This window comes from Leptodactylus fuscus, chromosome 7 (assembly GCF_031893055.1).
Source record: "Leptodactylus fuscus isolate aLepFus1 chromosome 7, aLepFus1.hap2, whole genome shotgun sequence".
Classification (NCBI taxonomy): domain Eukaryota; kingdom Metazoa; phylum Chordata; class Amphibia; order Anura; family Leptodactylidae; genus Leptodactylus; species Leptodactylus fuscus.
In genome coordinates this window covers 147517970-147538514 of record NC_134271.1, presented here as the reverse complement: position 1 = coordinate 147538514, position 20545 = coordinate 147517970, and the positions used below count along the sequence as shown (strand labels likewise).

General features: G+C 42.6%; 1 protein-coding gene across 2 annotated transcripts in view; it reads left to right on the top strand.

Annotated features, from left to right (window-relative positions):
• LOC142214312 (uncharacterized) overlaps positions 1 to 20197 on the top strand; it is a 34418-nt gene extending 14221 nt beyond the window's left edge. The window contains exons 1-9 of one of the 2 annotated variants that reach the window (XM_075283232.1): positions 8949 to 8965; positions 11255 to 11376; positions 12372 to 12476; positions 13175 to 13483; positions 13664 to 13794; positions 15070 to 15106; positions 16011 to 16073; positions 17230 to 17292; positions 19685 to 20197. In XM_075283232.1, coding sequence (XP_075139333.1) covers positions 11340 to 11376; positions 12372 to 12476; positions 13175 to 13483; positions 13664 to 13794; positions 15070 to 15106; positions 16011 to 16073; positions 17230 to 17292; positions 19685 to 19872 — 933 coding nt within the window. In that variant the 5' untranslated portion in view covers positions 8949 to 8965; positions 11255 to 11339 and the 3' untranslated portion in view covers positions 19873 to 20197. Of the gene's footprint in view, positions 1 to 8948; positions 8966 to 11254; positions 11377 to 12371; positions 12477 to 13174; positions 13484 to 13663; positions 13795 to 15069; positions 15107 to 16010; positions 16074 to 17229; positions 17293 to 19684 lie in introns of those variants that run through there. The other variant, XM_075283231.1, reaches the window with a different exon arrangement.
• The last annotated feature ends 348 nt before the right edge of the window (positions 20198 to 20545 follow it).

Genomic DNA, 20545 nt, shown 5'->3' with positions numbered 1-20545 from the left:
AACACTATTTTTTAATCAGTTCCATATTTTTGAGATACTTGGACTCATGCTGTTTCTAATCGAAATATTCATAAAACTATGGCCTTCATGTTCTTTGTGTCTTGAATTCCTGTTGTACTTTGTATATGTTGCGAGAATTTTGTTCCTCTTATTTTTGCTATTGACTAGGGTTTAGTGATCGGGATCGGGAAAGATCGAATCCTGCTCGATGATCGAGCAAATTTCACAATCACGTTCGGGATCAGTTGGAAAATGATCGGAAATTGGATTTTAAAATTGATCCTGAAATCTCAAGATTGGCTCAACCCTACTCTTGAGTCATTAAACATCCAGGTAATACAGTTTTATTTCCATGTATATTATATTCTTATGAAACTTTTTCATGTTTTTGGAAATTCTTTATACAAGGGAACATGGATTAGTAAATTACACAAATTTACCATTTAATGCCAGATTGTAGAACTGAACGCACTGGCCTGATGTCCGCCTCAGGACGCTGCCCTTATAGACTCCTTGGTCTTCTCTGGTTAGTTTGGTGATAATTAATGACCCATTGGCCGTAGACTTCAGTCGTCCATTGTAGATCAGACTTCTAATAGTCACCGGTTTCCCAGGTTCTGTCCCCGCAAAGATATCTTGGTCTCTGTGGTTCATCCAGGTGATGTCCCAGACCTCAGTCTGCTGTACAGGGAGTGTCACCTCTCCTCCCACCTCATTGGAGACATTTATTGTCTCCCCACAGATTTCTTCAGAGGTCAAACCTGGAATAAGAATTGGATTTTACCAAAATTCAGAAAAAAGAAAGAATAAAGTTTCACAGAAAAGAGAAAAAATAAGGATGTTAGCTTCCCAGGGATGTGAAGAACCTGCTACATGTGATGACTAGTCAGCCAAAAAAAATTAAAAATTGTAATCTATGAACCTAAATTTTTTTAAAATTTAAGTACAGGTTGTGGACAAATCAGTCACACTCGGGCCCTGGTGCCCAATGGCCATATAAGAATACACCAATATTATACATGTGATATAGAAGGCTTCTGCGATAGCAAAGATAACATCTCAATCCAGATTTTTTTAATGCATATTCAATAGATGACAGATATGAGAGAGAGCGATAGATAGATAGATTAGATAGATAGGAGATAGATAGATGGATAGATAGATAGATGATAGATAGGAAATATATATATATATATATATATATATATATATATATATATATATATATATAGATAGACAGATAGATAGGAGATAGATAGATAGCAGATAGATGATAGATAGGAAATATATATATATATATATATATATATATATATAGTAGATAGACAGATAGATAGGAGATAGATAGATAGATAGATAGATAGATAGGAGATAGATAGATAGATAGATAGATAGATAGGAGATAGATAGATAGATAGATAGATAGATAGATAGATAGATAGATAGCTTACAATTTATGAGGTAGAGAGGGTGACACAAGAGGTAGCAGGGGCGGTATTGCTTATGCAGAGGTCAGACACTTTTGTAATAGAGGTGAATGTCATTACGTAAACATAAGACTTTATGAGCCGTCAACAGTTGTGTCCTTTAACATGTGGATGGAGCTTGGACCTATAAAGTTAACCTGAAATGACATCATATCATGTGGGGAAATGGACAGAGGAGGGTTAAGGGTTTACGTTAGACATTGTGATAGGCCTGTCTGATAAGATGTGTCTTTAGTTTGCGTTTGAAACTGTAGAAATTGGGAGTTAATCTGATTGTCTGGGGTAGAGCATTCCAGAGAAGTGGTGCAACTCGGGAGAAGTCTTGTGTGTACGGAGAACACGGGTTGGGCGGTAGACAGAGATGAGGGAGGAAATGTAGGGAGGTGCGGCATTATGGAGAGTCTTGTGGATGAGAGTGATAACTTTATATTTTATTCTATAATGAATAGGCAGCCAATGTAGCGACTGTCACAGACCAGAGGCATCGCTGTAGCGCAGGGGTAGGGAATGTACGGCTCTCCAGCTGTTGCAAAACTACAACTCCCAGCATGCATACTGGCTCTGCTGTTCTTGGAACTCCCATTGACATGAATGGAGCATGTTGGGAGTTGTAGTTTCACAGCAGCTGGAGAGCCGAAGGTTCCCTACCCCTGCTGTAGCGTCTAGCCTGATAGATGAGCCTGGCTGCTGCATTCAGAATAGATTGTAAAGGGGAGAGTTTAGTGAGGGGAAGACCGATTAGTAAGGAGTTACAGTAGTCAAGGCGAGAATGAATCAGAGAGACAATAAGTGTCTTCAGTATATCTCTGGTGAGGAAAGGGCGTATTCTGGAGATGTTTTTGAGGTGGAGGTGACATGAACATGCGAGTGATTCAACATGAGGTGTGAAGGAAAGGTCTGCGTCAAACATGACCCCGAGGCAGCGGGCCTGCTGCCTAGAAGTTATAGTAAGGCCTGAGACTACAATGGATATATCAGGGACAGATCTATTAGATGGTGGAAACAGTAGTAGTTCAGTCTTGGAGAGATTTAGTTTCAGATAGAGTGAGAACATGATATTTGAGACAGCACAGACAGCAACAGACAGTTGCCGGTGTTCTGTATGAGTGCAGGGGTGATGTCACGGGAAGATGTGTAGAAAACAGCTTTTCTTTGTGGTGTATAGACCATGAAAAAGGGAATCGTACATCCAAAATGCGCAAAGCTAGCGCAAGGGGACGGGGACGAGGACAGGGGCGAGGAAATGCAGATGTTCAGGAAGGTTGCGCTCAACCAACAGCGTCTACTGCGCCTACAGCTCTGCGGCAGCAAGCATTACGTTTCTCCGCAGTCCCTGGCTTGATGACCACATTGAGTAGGCTGCAGGGTACAAACCTAAGTAAGCCCGAGCACCAGGAAGAGGTGTGACAATGGCTGGTGGACAATGTTTCCAGCAAATTCTCCACCAGCCGGTCAGCATCTACCTGAACTCCTCCTCCTACCCAACAGACTGCTCCTCCTTCCTCACAACATGCCCAATCTTCCCAGCAACCTAATCCTACCTTTCCCGCCTCCCAGGAGCTGTTTTCGGCTCCATTCACTGTCTTTCTCTATGTCCCACCATGTCCTGAATCACCAGAGGTAACAGATGACTTCCCTGATGCACAAACACTGGAGCATCCGTTATCTTCTGTTGTTTCTGTTGACCAGCAATCGTCCCTCAGTGATGACGAGACACAGTTGCCATCAGGGCAGCCTGTTGCTGTTGTCATTGCGCAAGAGGAGGAGGAGGACTTGTTGGAGGATTTGGAAGAGGAGGTGGTGGACGATGAGGCCACTGACCCGACCTGGACAGGGCAGATGTCAAGCGGGGAAAGCAGTGGCGATGTGGAGGGAAGTGCAGCACCAAAGACGGTGGCTAGAGGCAGAGGCATATCGAGAGGCAGAGGACAGCTGCTTCACTGAAGCTAGGCCACAGCCAGCAGGGCTGAAAATGTTCCCTCTTGTAGCCAGCCTAGAAAAACTCCCCCATCGAGGTCACGGTCTTCGGTGGTGTAGAATTTTTTAAATGTCTGTGCTACGGACAAATATAGTGCCGTTTGTACACTCTGTAACTCAAAACTGAGTAGGGGCCACTGCCTCTCCCACTCTTACCAGTGCTGGTGCTGCAGTCCAGACCAGCAGCCAGGAAACCTCCACATCTTCCTCCACCACTTTGGGGAATTCTCCCTCATCCTCCCCTTTTCCTGGCTCAGCTCCTTCTCCTGCCTTAGCTCCTTCTCCTGCCTTACGTCCTTCTTCTGCCTTAGCTCCTTCTCCTGTACCATCATGCGCCTCCTCAAAACAACCCACCATCTCCCAGACTTTTGAGCGCAGGCAAAAATACAGCGCTACCCACCCCCATGCACAAGCCTTCAGGTTGAGCATGGACGGGACTCCCAACAATCAGGAAGTTGTCCCCTTGCTTTCGCTTGCACCACCAAAGGTGGTAAAGAGTCCATGCCAACATAAGCTCATAAAAATGGATGATTTGTGTGGTAGAAATAACATGGACACATGAAACATGCTAGTATTCCACCACTTTTTGACATTCAGGGCTCTGTTCACATTTGTGCTACTGATTTTGGTTTTCTTCTCCACCAAAAGAGCTGAACAATGAAAAATGACATCGATGTTGGATCCATCACGTGATGACACCAACACCGTTTGACCGACTACCTTGATTATAATGGGGTCCTTGGGATTTTACCAGATAGAATAAGGCAGAATGTGGTACCTTTGATGGAATCTGTGAAGATGAGGATGTAAACAGAGTCTAAAGTATCTTCATAATATGGAGGGGTTAAATATTTTTCTCCGTCATGTGCTGGACTCTAGTGCTCTTCACGGCCAATATACCAACTCCAAGTCTTTGGGGAACATAGGAAGCAGTTGGTAGGAAACGCGCCATCTGATAATGTTTTACCCAATGCTGGGCTACTGTAAGTGCCTATCCCTCAGGTTCCATATTAAAAAAACCTCCATGAACTACTAACTAAATAATGAAAAAAACTTACCTTTGTGAAGAGAAAGAAATATAAAGCTACACAACAAAGAAATTTCCATAGTTCCAGTAAGAGGCACGGACATAGATCTGCACGACCTACAGCACATTCTCCATAATACTCATCTGTGGTGAATACTATTTTTCATTTCCACCCCTAGGAGCTAGAAAATCCTGCCTACTAACCAACTATGAGGTTGTGACCTCTGTATTTGTGAACTTCACATTTGACTCATAACATAAAGCAGAACTCATTTCCGGAGGAAGTCTGCCTTATGCTTCTTCAAGCTTCACTTCTTTGTTTCTTCTCTTTGGATGATGTGGTCCCATCTGATGTTCAATTCCCTAATTTTAAGTTCCCTTTAGAATTAGGTACACTTTCTATCTTCCCTGGTTAAGTTCAATATAGAGCTCTTAGCACACATGAGTATTGAAAACCACAGTCATCCACATCATCCGTCAAGTTTTACTTACCTTTCACCACCTATTTTGGCTGAGTTTCCATGGGGTATTTTGGTCAGGATTTTGAGACCATATCCACCTCAAAATCCTGACCAAAAAGATGGCTCCTATTGAAATGAATGGGAGCCAGTCACTTCTTTTTTTGGACATGCTCATTCTTCAGGCGGAGTCGCCTTGTGACTCTGCCTAAATGCACTCCCTCCTCCCGACTAGGCCCAGTCGCAGCTACCGGCATCCAGTCACAGTTACCCGTATTTTGGACCAGAACTTGAGGTGGCCTCCGCTTCAGGTTCCGGACCAAAAAACTCTGTGTGAACCCGCCTTAGAGTTTTCAAAATCATAGATTAGAATGGTAAAGAATAGAGATGAGTGAATAGTATTCGAAACTCTAGTTTAGAGTACCTCGCTCCATAGGAATGAATAGGAGTGGCCGGTGTGCTCCAGGCGCCGGCGGCTGGCTCTTAACCCCTTCGCGATCGGTCGCTCCCATGCATTCCTATGGGAGCAGAGGTATTCGAATCTAGGATTTGAATACTATTCGCTCAACACTAGTAAAGAACCATAAAACTTAATGTTTTTGTTATATCGATTAAAAAATAAAACACAAGTTGAAAAACCACCTACAGTTTGAGCTTCTACTAATGGCAGAGAAGGTGGATATTGGCAACCCAATCTAGCTGGAACACAAGGAGATAATACTGATTGCTCTCAGAATGTTGTTCCCCAATCAGGACAAAATGGTCAGATGTTAAATATACCAACGTTGAGCACTAAACGTTCCAGCTAATACTTATAGCAGATGAAACATGAAAGATGTCAAAAAGACTGACGTGTTTCCCCCAGCAGATAGAAATTGTGGGTCGCCAGGAGCAAAAAGTAGTCTAGGCAGCTATTCTAACATATATCTGGTGGACTTTGTTGATGTTTACAAGATGCCTCATTTAGAAAATTTGAGTCTTGGAAAGAAATTATCCATAGACATGTAGTTCTCAGCTCATACGTCATCTCTATATAGAGGGGTTGTCCCGCATGTGCTTCCACATCTACACCTGGCCACTGCAGGAATCTGGACATGAACAGAGATGAGCGAACCAGATTTGAACCAGATTTTCCAAAAGTTTTGGCTTTGATACAAACCCAAAACTTTTGGGGTTCACCATCCATATAATAAACAGAGGCTCAAGCAAGCTGCAAGTTCCTGTGAAGCTATTTCTCTGCTGTTATATTACCTGTGTTTGACTTTTGGCTTGTGTACTAGACTGATTATGTTTCGCCTGCCCTGACCTAATGCCTATATATTGGATTTGAATGAACTCTGCCTGCCCTGACTTTGTCTTGTACAGTTACCTCAACTCTGCCTATGACCGGCATCAACAAAAGATTACTCCCCTGTCTCAACCGGAGTAACTTAAGAGAAGAGACCTACCCAGCTAAACCATGGAGACTTCTACTTTCACAGCAGAACCATCTCTCTATAAACAGAACAGGACGATGTCTACAAGTGACCACAATGATGTTGTTTCTCAGGCGTTAAAAGGTGACAGATGTATGTAGGACGATCAGTATAAAGAATGGGTCATGTAAGATCTACCCTTTCCATCACTCTCCCAGGATGTTATACACAGCCATAGTCCAAACTGGTTATAGCGATATAGTAACCATAAAGCACTTAGGCTAGAAAGATAACAATATGGATCAGAATAGGAATTGAAATTCAATTTCACTTACGGTGGGTATTCAAGACATTACTACCATTCACAACCATTACCCAGAATCCCATTCAACTAGATAATCCATGGAGGAACCTCAAGTATCAATGTTCTAGAAAACCCTTCTAAATGCAAATTTCTGGAGCCTAGATACATTTTTAGAAGTGTTCCTATTCCACCCCACCAGTGCCAGAAAAACAATACAGCAAGAAGAATAGAAGAAAATGACCCATTGTCACATATCTATGAGTGGCAAAAGTATGTGAACCTTTGCTTTCAGTATCTGGTGTGACCTCTTTGTGCACTAAAAACACCTGAAAATTATTATTCCTGCATCAGCTTGAAAGCGTTTTAGCCCTCCCTACACAACTGCTTCAGCTTGGATTTTCTCCATGAACTAATTCAGGTCCTTCCAGAACATTTCTATTGGACTAAAGTCAAAGCTTTGACTTGGCTATTCCAAAACTTTAACTTTATTCTTCTTTCACCATTCTTTGGTCTTTGCTCAGACGTCATGAAATGGGATCTTTACGTACAAGGGCTTGCCACAAACCTTTGCTTATAGAGAACCAGTTGGGACCTTTCCTTCGCTGCACCAGAGAGGTGCACCCTGGCTTCAGTGCAAATGCACCGGACGTGGAGTGCGTGCGTTGTGAAGCAGGGGTGTATGCCTGAAGAATTGCACAGTTTCCAGGAGCACCAGATACGAGTCCAGTGAGTGGAATAGTGCTACTATAAGTCTATTTTGGACAAGGAACTCCAACTCATAAAGACCTGTGGGCGGTTCTGTGTCCCAAATTGAACTGACAGGTTCCTGCCTATCATTTCATGAGGAACAAAACTGAGCTGTTTGGTAGTGTCATAAGCTCTAGCATCTGAATAGCAGCTCTGTCCACAAATATACCACAAATGTATGAAGGAACTTGGCCGAGGAACCTTATCAACTTTAGATACTTAGCCCTCAGGTTCCAACCCAAATTTGTATATACCAATGAGTAGCAGTTGTATGACGTGGCCACTGGAGGTCACTAGACCATTGTCTATGTTGCATAGGAGAATATCTGGTGAATGTGTACAGCATGGATGGGGTTAATGAATAAGCAATAGCTGTCATTGTACACAATACGTGAGGCCTACAACATATAAACCTGTGGAGAAGACGGAATATTGTACAGTCATGGAATCCTGACGGTGGGATGTTCTACACAACCATGTACAGTTCTAATAACACACGGCGATTGTATCTATTAGTCATGTTGTGTCTAATTGTAGCTCTTCTCACCATGTGTTACACAAAGTGTGTGAATAGGTTGTGTGAATGATTTGGAAATCCTGCAAGAGAGGCTGGTGTGTGCAGTTGTGTATAATGTCTGTATAGTTTGTATGCAGGTGTGTGTAGTTTATGCAAGTGTGTGTAATGTATGTCCTTTGTGTGCAGTTGTGTATGCAGATGTTTAATGTGTACACTTGTGTGTAGTGTCTGCAGTTATGTACAGTTGTGTATAATATGTGTGTAGTTTGTAGTGTGTGCAGAGTGATTTCACTTGTGTGTAGTGTGAGCACTTGAGTATACTGTCTACAGTTGTGTGTAGTGTGTGCAGTTGTGTACAGTGTATGTGCAGTGTGTGTGTGCAGTGAGTGGGAAGTTGTGTGTATTGTGTGCAGTGTATGTGTAGTGTGTGCAGTTATGTACAGTTGTGTGTAGTTGTGTATAATATGTGTGTAGGTTGTAGTGTGTGTAGAGTGCTTTCACTTGTGTGTACTGTGAGCACTTGAGTATACTGTCAGCAGTTGTGTGTAGTGTGTGTGCAGTGTGTGTGCAGTTGTGTACAGTGTATGTGCAGTGTGTATGTGCAGTGTGTGGGCAGTTGTGTGTATTGTGTACAGTGTATGTGTAGTGTGTGCAGTGCATGTGCAGTTGTCTGTAGTGTGTGCAGTGTATATGCAGTTGTGTGTAGTGTGTGCAGTGTGTGTGCATTATGTGGGCAGTTGTGTGCACCATGTGAGCTTTATACCCGGTATATGTGATTAGAAATGTAATATAATAGTTGTGCAGTTTCCATCCTGTGTAGAAATTCTTTCATCCTTTCATCTTTCATCCTCTTCAGTCGCTGCGCTGTCACAGTGTGTGTGTGTGTGTGTGTGTGTGTGATATTCGCTGTTGTATAGCAGTGCAGGGACAGGACACGCCTGTTGTAATAGTTTCCAGGCTGCAGCCATTGCTGGGATAGGAGTGGTGTCCAATAGAGAAAGTGAAAGTGAGAGGCTGCAGCCCGGGCACAATGGTGAGCTGGACATTTACTCTGAATCTTTTCTATATATTGGCTCCATATATATATATATATATATATATATATATATATATATATATATATATTCTATATGTGCTATCTGATCTTGCTGCACTTTTGTTACTTTTTCTATAGTTCTTCAGATTGGACATGGATAGGGCTGACTAGTAGTGATCGGATTGTGCACAGTCAGCGTGTTCATGTTGTATATGGACTTAATCCTTTAATTCTGTTTGCTTAAGAAGACTTTGCCTTTAAGGGGCCACCTCAGTGTACAGGGACAAGTTAGACAAACAATATGAACAACATGATAGGAGGACAATTCGTCTAATCCTACACTTAGACAGTGGAAGGTCGATGTGGCAAACACATGAGAACATTCATCCTTACAGAGATTTCCTCGTCACCTTGTACTCGTCTGTTTTGATTTTCTGATTTCCTGTACATGATTATGGGGCCGACATCTTGTCTGAGCTTCTCCTCTGCTCTGTTAACAGTAGAGATGGGCGAACCACCGTCTTGTAACCGAGCCAGGTTCACCCAAATATTCCGAATTACAGATTCACCTCAGGAAAACTGAAATGGCCACCAGAGTATGGGGTGAAGGCCCAGGGGAGGTGTTAAAAAAACAAAACATTCTTACGTTATGTTACACCTTTTGGGCCTCCGCGTGGTTTCTGTTGCTCTCCTGGTGATGTCATGTGTGCTGGGTCACAGTCGATGCCTGTGATTGGACACCAACAGTCAGATGGGCATGGCAAGACAGCATGCCCATGTCCTTCCTGAGGTCCAATCACAAGCCTCAGTGTGAGGCTAAGAGTATTCTACACTGTGTTTTATAGATAGGCTCCTAGTAGTCCTGACAGTGTTCTACACTATGTTTTATAGATAGGTTCCTAGGAGCCCTGACAGTGTTCTACGCTATGTTTTATAGATAGGTTCCTAGGAGCCCTAAGAGTATTCTACACTATGTTTTATAGATAGGTTCCTAGGAGCCCTGACAGTATTCTACACTATGTATTATAGATAGGTTCCTAGGAGCCCTGACAGTGTTCTACGCTATGTTTTATAGATAGGTTCCTAGGAGCCCTGACAGTATTCTACACTATGTTTTATAGATAGGTTCCCAGGAGGCCTGACAGTGTTATACACTATGTATTATAGATAGGTTCCTAGGAGTCCTGACAGCGTCATACACTATGTATTATAGATAGGTTCCTAGGAGCCCTGACAGTGTTCTACACTATGTTTTATAGATAGGTTCCTAGGAGCCCTAAGAGTATTCTACACTATGTTTTATAGATAGGTTCCTAGGAGCCCTGACAGTGTCATACACTATGTTTATAGATAGGTTCCTAGGAGCCCTAAGAGTATTCTACACTATGTTTTATAGATAGGTTCCTAGGAGCCCTGACAGTATTCTACACTATGTATTATAGATAGGTTCCTAGGAGCCCTAAGAGTATTCTACACTATTTTTTATAGATAGGTTCCTAGGAGCCCTGACAGTATTCTACACTATGTATTATAGATAGGTTCCTAGGAGCCCTGACAGTGTTATACACTATGTTTTACAGATAGGTTCCTAGGAGCCCTAAGAGTATTCTACACTATGTTTTATAGATAGGTTCCTAGGAACCCTAAGAGTATTCTACACTATGTTTTATAGATAGGTTCCTAGGAGTTCTGACAATATTCTACACTGTGTTTTATAGATAGGTTCCTAGGAGCCCTGACAGTATTCTACACTATGTTTTATAGATAGGTTCCTAGGAGCCCTGACAGTATTCTACACTATGTTTTATAGATAGGTTCCTAGGAGTCCTGACAGTATTCTACACTATGTTTTATAGATAGGTTCCTAGGAGTCCTGACAGTATTCTACACTATGTTTTATAGATAGGTTCCTAGGAGTCCTGACAGTGTTCTACAGGTTCCTAGGAGCCCTGACAGTATTCTACACTATGTTTTATAGATAGGTTCCTAGGAGTCTTGACAGTGTTCTATACTATGTTTTATAGATAGGTTCCTAGGAGCCCTGACAGTATTCTACACTATGTTTTATAGATAGGTTCCTAGGAGCCCTGACAGTGTTCTACACTATGTTTTATAGATAGATTCCTAGGAGCCCTGACAGTATTCTACATTATGTTTTATAGATAGGTTCCTAGGAGCCCTGACAGTGTTCTATATTGATAAGAATGTGCATATTTGACCATAATTTCAACAACCATTGATATAAACGAGACCCATAGATTGACATTTTTATCTTTTTCCAAATAGTGGAGGTGACAGGTCATACAAGTCCTAAAACCAGGGTATCCATCAAAGTCTTCATCATCTGTCCCTTATAAGAAGAAGAGAGAAGATGGAAAATACTCCTAGTTGGATGCTTATGCTAATAGGTAAGTGACATGTCCTAACAATCCTGCGTTTTCCAATGTCCATCTCAATCTCCACCACCTCGATTGAACTTGTAGAATGTTGACCAACTGAGCTACAATTGAAGTCCTCAACGGCCGGAGTAATTTAGAATCAATATATTTGCTTACCTATATGTGTACAGTATATGATATAGATTGTTGTTGCCACTGTAAGGGCTTACAATAGACTGAGGGGCTACACACCAGATTTATGAAGGTGAAAAGATATGTAAACCTCATAAATTCTTATTGTGACCTTAACCCTTTCATCAATTCTTCTCGATACTTGCAGATAGTTTGCGAACAACTCAGCAAGGAGATTGTTCCCGTCATCTCGGAGAACTCGGCACAGATCTTCTGTGGCTGTAGGCTTGTCCAATCCCTCTGTCTCTTCAAGTCTTATAAGAAAGCATCCACAATCCAAAAAAATTAAAAAAAATTGGGCTGATTAAGAAGTCCATAGATGGGAACATTTTTTTCCAACCCAAACATAGTTCCATCTAATCATGGTTGGGATGCTCATTGGTAAAGATGCAAGTATGGATGTCCAGTGCCATAGATATAATCCTTAAAGGTGTTGACAACCACATTTTGTATTAAAACCCTCATGGTGTTGAGTTGACCATTGGGGTCCGGCTACTTTGCGTACGATAGATGGTTTTTCTAGTAGTTCTCTACTGTAATAGATTCTGAGAAGAAGACCTCCACCTATGACTTCCAGGTCTGTCCTGATGGGACAATCATTGGAATGATTCTTGTTTATGGTCTGATTTTTGCACCTATGTCCGTCTTTACTGCATATGACCTATAGTTGTAAGGATAATTGTGGTGGGACAATATTATACATTGTACATGGATGACTCAAGTCAACAACATTGTTGTGACTCTAGTGGAAGTTCCATTGACTGTGAATGGTGGAAATGTCACAATTTTGTTTACATTGAAGCAATACACTAAGGTGTTGTGTGGTTGTCTAGTCCTATGTATTAGGAATACTGAAGCTGCACCCCTGGGAACTACTGAAGGGGCAAACCCTCATTACAATGTCAAAGAAGACCAAGTGGCACTTTCTTCAGAAAAAGGTTAGTAATCCACTTCTCTACTGTATATACTTATTCTGTGTCTAAGTCCAATCTTGTTGCTGAGAAAATCTATTCTTATTCCATATGAAAATTCACTGTTTGGCGCACTCTAGGCAGGGCCATGTCTGCCAGACCACCTGATCATTTGTGGTCACCACTGATCTACACGCCTTGTCCTTCCCTAAGTAGAAGTATTGAATGGTGGCAAACACGTATTCACTTCAACAGGCCTCAGCTGCAATACCAGACACAGCCTGTGGACAGGTGTGGCACTATTTTTCTAAATGAAACAGTCACGTTTTTACAACCCTTTGATAAGTGTCATCCATGATGTGAGGTGATGTCACTCAAATATGCCATTGGTTCCCTACCAGTGACTATTGAGGCGCTAGACTTCCGGCACTTAGGCATTGGCACATTACACCAGAGGCGTAGAACGGAGCCCTAGGGACAGTTGAGCATGCTTTTTTTTGTTATACACTTCCCCTGGCCTCCATAGGCGTTGCTTTAATTCTTCGAAACCCCTTTAATGTGCTAACAACACTGTGGCACATAAATATTGTCCCAGAACAGCTGATCTCCGTGGCTGAAGGACCTCTGCATATCTCACATTGGCCATCAATATTCCAAAGGTGATTAAACCATTATAAGTAATTATAGTGTTCTGTTTAGTAATACAATATTATCTACTTTTATAGAGACCTTGCTGGAAGCCAAGAATATATCCGGTTTACGTGGCGAATCGGTAACTCTAATCGTAGCTTCCATAAAAGAAAGTGAAATACAAGACATCCAATGGGTCAAAAATGGAATCAATTTTGCTACCACCAAGCCGAACAAAGAGGTTACCATCCGAGACAGTAACTATAATGAAAGATTGGGCGCCTCCAATGATGGATCACTGGTCATACAGAAATTAACAATGGAAGACCAAGGAGAATATAAAGCAGATATCCTTATGTTAAACTCAAAGAAATATGAAATCATTTACGTCCTACATATTTCTGGTGAGTTTCATGATAAACCAATGAGCATTGGGCGAAAAGAAAGTTACTTTTCTCGACACGAGTCCATCGAGTCTCTAGTTATTGCCAATTTCTTATTGATTTTTTTATGTTTTTGTTCTTTGTCTTGAAGAAATAGTGTTCTGTTCCTGTCTGATATAAAATTTTCTTGGTTCCTTCTAGAAGAAAGTGATTCTCATGGTCGGAGCACGGTGGCAGGAGTGGTATCAATACTTGTAGTGTTGCTGTTGGTGGTAGCCGCAGGAGTGGCATTCATGATGTGGAAGAAGAAGACGATGTGCTTTAAAGAGTCCGTATGTATCTTTTTATTTCTAGATTGCTTTATCTACCTGTATCTTTAGTAGGAACCCAAGAAATACATCATGTCCACCACCTGATCTCACTTACTACGCCTACTCATTTCATACAAAATGTCAGTAATTGTCGGTGGGTTCCTAGTGGTTGGACCTCCAATGATTTGTTATCTATCCTGTGGATACTAGAGATGTGTGACCCAGTTCGTAACAAGTCCAGTTCAAAAATTTCGAGTTCAGCTGAAATCAAGAATTTGTGGATCTGCCACCAATGAATTATTATTAGAGATGAGCGAGTAGTACTCGATCGAGTAGGTATTCGATCGAATACTACGGTATTCGAAATACCCGTACTCAATCGAGTTCCACTCGCTATTCGAATGGCAAAGTTCGATGCAGAACCAGCATTGATTGGCCGAATGCTATACAGTCGGCCAATCAATGCTGGTTTTTCTCCTACCTTTAGAAGTCTTCTCCGTGCAGCGTCCCCGCGGCGTCTTCCGCCTCTGAATTCACTCTGCCAGGCATCGGGCCTGGGCAGAGCTGACTGCGCATGCCCGCGCTACAAGAAAATGGCCGCTTACAGGCTCTGCCCAGGCCCGATGCCTGGCAGAGTGAATGAAGAGCCGGAAGATGCCACGGGGACGCTGCACGGAGAAGACTTCTCGGAGGATCCAGCCCGACCCTCACTCGTGGACTTGGTAAGTATAATTTGATCGAATGTTGCCTACCCCTGAAACGAACATTTTCCCTCCATAAACTATAATAGGATTCAATATTCGATTCGAGTAGTCGAATATTGAGCGGCTACTCGAAACGAATATCGAATATCGAACATTTTACTGTTCGCTCATCTCTAATTATTATTATATTGTGGGGTCTCTTTAGACCCCACAGTATAATAATCAGAGGCGTAGGTGAGATGCGGAAAAACCACAGACAGCCATACTTGCCTTCACATGTCCGTTGTGCTTCCTCCCACGTATTCTGGCTTCCTGGGTGATGGCAGTGGCCCTGGGGATGCCCTTGAGGCCCATCAGGCTTCCATTGGTCACGTTGCTGTCGTGATGTTTGTATTAAAGCCTTCGAACAAGTTTGGTCTGAAATGAAACTGATGGGTGAACGTGATGAATATTTACAAAATTTATCTCGCGAGGGTTGCCCATCTCTAGTGGATACCCCTTCGAGAAATTACTAAAAATTTGTTAGACATGCTGAGATATATGATGAAATAATGATGGTAAAATAATTCATTTTTTTGTTGTCTTATCATAGAGGGGAGCCCAGGCAGAAGTGGCAAGACAAGAGCCAGGTAGGTCATACGGGGCTCCTTTATTGCAGAAGAATAGGAGACGAGTCGGCTGATGGTTGTTTCACTGAATTTCCCCATAAATTTAGAATATGCAGTAAAATTCCAAGGACGCCACGTATCAGTCATATTCCCAACACAAGCATCACCAGAGGTGGGACTTGTAGTTTAGGGGGAAGCCTATAACATGGTTCCCACCGATAATGTGCCATTTATAATGTCTTGTTGAAGGGGTTATGTCACATTAGGCATCATGTATCCATAGGATAGAGAATAAATAGCTGATCAGTGGGGTCTGACCACCATAGGAACGTGGAGGCATCACAACCTCCAGGATAGGGATGCCTACATTTAATCTGGCTTCGAAAGACACCCTTCGTTTTCAGGATCGGTGGAGGTCTCAGTGGCTAGCCCCCCATAGATCAGCTATTTATCCTCTATATAAGTACTCTTCATGGCATAACCCATTTACATGGACTTTGGACCTCTGCAAAAATCTACAATCTAGGTGCAACTTCTATCATCCTGACAATAACTTGCCAGATCTCCAGTAAGGTCTTGATTTGGGCTGCAAAAATCGTACCCATTTTTTCATATAGCACCCTAAGTTCTCTTTCTTAGGTTAGATTCACACAACAGTGAATAATGGATATGCAACGTCCGTTTTTTTCCCGTAAAGGGGGCTATTCACATGAGAATTACTTTGATGGTCCCTTCTCCAACACCATCAGGTCCTATTTTTGGCTGTTTTCACTGATCCTTCCACACCTGTATGGGGGATCAGTGAAAACGGTTGCCCCTCAGATGCAAGACGGCCATGAAAAATTGATGTGTCTAGCCTTATTATTCTGTTCAGAAGTCGTGCTATTGCGTTATTCTTATTGCTTTATTCTTATTTCCCATTTAGAAGGCAAGTCTGAACCGGAGAAGGAAGCCCTTCATATGGAAGAGTCCAGCCCAAACCTTCAGAGTAATGTATCCTTCTTACCAGTATTTCCACCAAAAGAGTGATTATATAGATAGCTTCCAAAGTCTGTACTATATATACAGTATAAAACGGGGTCAGAAGCAGTAGGTTCCAAGCACTGTATAGTTACCAGGTGGCGCTACTGCAGCTCAACTTCTATTGAAGTCAATGGAAGTTGAGCTGAGCTGCAGTGATAGCTAGGGTTGAGCGATCGGGATCAGAAAAGATCAGATTCCGATCGGCGATCGAGTAAATTTCAGCGGGATTGAGGTCGGAGGTTATCTCAAGATTGGCTCAACCCTAAAAGTGACTTTTCCCATAGAGAAGCATTGACTAGGGATTAGCGATTGGGATCGTAAAAGATTGGATTCCAATCGCCAATTGAGCAAATTTCATAATCGGCTGGAAAATTATCGGAAATCGGATTTTAAAATCGATCCTGAAATCACAAGATCGGCTCAACCCTAGTGATAGCGCCTGGCCACTATATACAGGGCACAGAACCTACTGCTTCTGGTCCCGTGTTGTGTATAGGAAGGATAGGTCATGAAAAGAATAAAAATGGGGCAACCACATTGCTGTTCAGCTCTTTAGTATAAGGCATACTGATGTGTACCTAACATGGTGGGGGTCTATATGCTGAGACTCCCACCGATCCCCCACCAATCAACTTTTTATCCCCTTTCCTAGGGGTGAGGATAAATACTCTTTGTGGCATAAACCCTTTAAGTGGCCTTTTGGAGCTCCTTAAAAATCTAGGGTTTAGGTGCACCCGCTTGTCAGAGCTCCACTGTGATCTTGAAGATTAGTGGGAGAACTACTGAAGACTTGATTTGGTCCTCCATAAACTCACCAATTTTTTCCATATAGCACCCTGTGTTCTCTTTTTAATGTTCTGTTCAGTAGTTTCTGGTCTCTGAAGTCTAAATGTCGCATGAAACTGCATTCTAATCAAGATTTGTAACTTTGCTCTTGGGGACACCAAAAGGCTAGAACGGGTATTGCAGGTAGTAGAAAAATTTCTATGATGAGCCAGTATTTTCTTTAAATGTTTTCTCTGACTGATTCATGTATACTGTATGAGCTTAGTGACCATGAGAAATGTAATAAAATGTATTATGGTGTTATTCTTATGGCGTTATTCTTATTTCTCATTTAGAAGGAAGGTCTATGCCAGAGAAAGAAGGACTTCATATGGAGGAGTCCAGCCAAAAACTTCAGAGTAATGTATCATTCTTACCAGCGCTTTCATCTAAAAAAGTTATTATATATTGTCAGGGTCTGGGGTTGCTAGGTGGGGTGGCATAGACACCAAGAGTCCAGATTCTTTAGTCCAAAACAAAGGTAGAATTTATTTTCACTCAAAAAGGTAGTGCAGCAACAAAAGGAAACAATACAAAAATAAATCCCTGCCCGGCTAGGCTCTAACTAAACATAGAATAGGTTACCTCACCTAGAATAACAGAAATCAAAAGCCAGTAGAATCACTCAGGACACAGCTCCAAACATATGACCTCTCTCTTTGGCTCTCCAGCCAAGCTCTGCCCAAAGTCTGCTGCTGGAGCAACTTCTTAAACCTCACTGACAAGGAGACTCTCTGCAGCTGAGTCGCTGCCGGAACATTTCCAAAGTGTGGACTGGAGGGGGGGTGGAATGACAGGTCCCACTGCCAACCTACCTGCCATTCCTAAAAATCCAGCCCAATACTGAGCATTTACCAAAATACTCAGCACACGAAAGTTGTCTGCAGAGAACAAACATTCCTGGAGTTTCTCATCTCACCCACCTGAGTAGTCTGGGTGAGATGTACACCCCCTTACCGACTTACAATATATATATATATACTGTACAGTATATTTGCCTTAAAGCCCACTCTAGGGAATTATTTTAAAGGGGTTGTCCACTTTCTTTTATGGCCTATCCTTAGGACAGAGCATGAATATCTGTTAGGATCGGGTCTCGCAGGGTTCCACCACGGCGCACAGCGCCACCTGCGGGCCAATCCGAACCTCGCCCTCGGCGTTGCGTAATAGGATGTCTGGAGTCTAAGTCCAGTTTTCGGCCCACTGAGCATGCTCAGGCATTTTGGGTCCGCTCCGGGGCTAAGTCCCAGTTTGGCCTTACTGGGCGTGATCGGTGATGTTATGCCACCGCCCCTGTTGGGCGGGGATTAGCCTTTAAAAGGTGTGAGCCGACGCCCGCCCGGTGCTCACACTTTATCTGAAAAACACATAAGACAGGAGGTTATGACAGGAGCTCCAGGCTGCTTCCAGTAGCTAGGCAGGTTCCATCTAGTGCTGTTAGCAAGACCTATAAGTCCTGAATGTACTGGCAGCTCCACACTACGGCTCGGTGCAGTGGACTCTGTACCAGCCGGTGGACTGGCGGCAGGCTTGGTCTCTTTAGCTAGGCTATCTGTCATTGTCTGTGTGTTATAGCTCCAAGCTGTGCGGAGCCATTTGTGTTGCTGTTAGGGGTGACGTTAACCCCTGGCAGTCTGGTTGCAGCTGGTCCACCTGAAGCTGAACAAACTATTTCCCCAGTGCAGTGAACTGGTGTGAAACTTCATTCCAGTCTGTTAAATACTGAAGCTGTAAAGCTTTTACCCAGTGAGGTTAACTGGAGTAAATCTCCATTGTGTAACACAGTTGCCCAGTGAAGTTAACTGGTGCAACTGGTACAACCTTGTCGCAGCCCGTTCACACTGCTGCAGCCCTGACGCATTCATCCAGTGAAGTGAACTGGTGCATTTACGTTACTTCCTGTTCAGACACACTGCTGCCTGGTACTGGCACACGGCCGCCCATCTGGGTCTGTGGACCTCCCTGCAGTGCTCTGCGGCTTAGCGGTTCTGTTGCGTTTATTTTTGTATTTGCACACAGAACCATAACAATATCTAACAGATAGTTCCGTCAGTTGTAGGGGCCGTTATATACAGCACGGGGCTGGAAGCAGTTGGCTCTGTGCCGTATATAGTCGCCAGGCACTAATACTGCAGCTCATATCCTATTGAATTCAATGGGACTGCTATAGGGCCCCTGTGTTGTGTACAGTAAGGGTGTTGGCCCCTGGTGTTCAGATATTTATGGCCTATACTAAAAATAGACTATAAAAAATAAACCCCTTTTACGTTCAACCCTTAAGTACAGGTCATTCTGATGTGCACCTCTCAGTGCCTTCACTCACCTAATTCTTCAATTTATTCAGCTGCCATTCTGGTCCTTTCGCTGGTCATGTGATTGGCAGACTGACCCTCTGATGCACACAGTGGCCAAAAGTCACTTTTCCTATGTAAGTATATGAGAATCTGGATGTAACACTATATTAGACTTACCTAGAAAACCGGGATTTTCTGCATGTGTGTGACTCAACAGGTCTGTCTGCCAGTCACATGACCCACTGAAGGACCAATATGGCCACTAAATAAAGAGAAGAATTCCTCAGGTGAATCTTACAGTAACTGAATTTGGTTAAAGACTTTAATTTCCCGCATATTTCCCAATATTTTCTTGAAAATCCTTTTCAGAAATAAAATGTAGTAATGTACAGTCTTATGTTTTTCAGATGGCTCCAAGAATTCTTCTCTTGTAATTATCTTGTGATTTTTCTTACAGATCCTCAAGATGAAGCAAACGATGACGACGACGACGATGATGATGCTGCATATTTCATTGCCCCACAAACTCTGGAAGACATGATAGATGGCCATACACCTGATACTCATCCCAATTCCTCCATATGTGAAGGGAATGAGTCACTTCTAGAACATTCTGACAGCAATATATCAGATACAAAGGCATGATGAAGTCCAACATGGACGATTCTTCTTCGCCTGACATCTTCCTCTTTTTTTGAGAGTCAGTGGACCTCCATAGACATTAAACAATTTTCTGTTTTTGGTGTCTTACCTTTAAAATATATGGACATCCTTTAAGACATCTGATCATCTGCACATGAGATTACCTGATATCTGATCCCGATTCCAGATGCTGGACATATCATCCATGGGCTCTTCAGGACAATCCATACATGACAATATTATTTACCACTTTTTTGTAATGTATGATCTGTCTTTATTAATGGTTTTCAAAGAGTTACAATGTAATATGACATACAATAAAAGACAAAGTGCCAATAACTCGGGGTCCAAAGTAGTGGTCAAGATCACTCTATAGGTAAAGTTCTAGGCATAGTGTCAACCACAACGTAAGAGCCAAAAATCCAGAGACTGTGTCTGTATCGCAAGAAAATAACAAGCCAGCCTCGATCACAAAGAAGACCAATGCCCTACCCTGGAGAACACTAGTGTGACATTAAATGGATGACTCAATGTAAAAAAAAAAAAAAAAGGTGGGGCAGCAAGAGGAAGGGTCCAGGTGGAGAAAATGTGGAAAAGATTTTTAAACTTGTTGTTTAACCCTTGTGCTAAGGGAATCTCATCATTAAGGATCAAATGGGGAGAGGGTAGGGAGGAA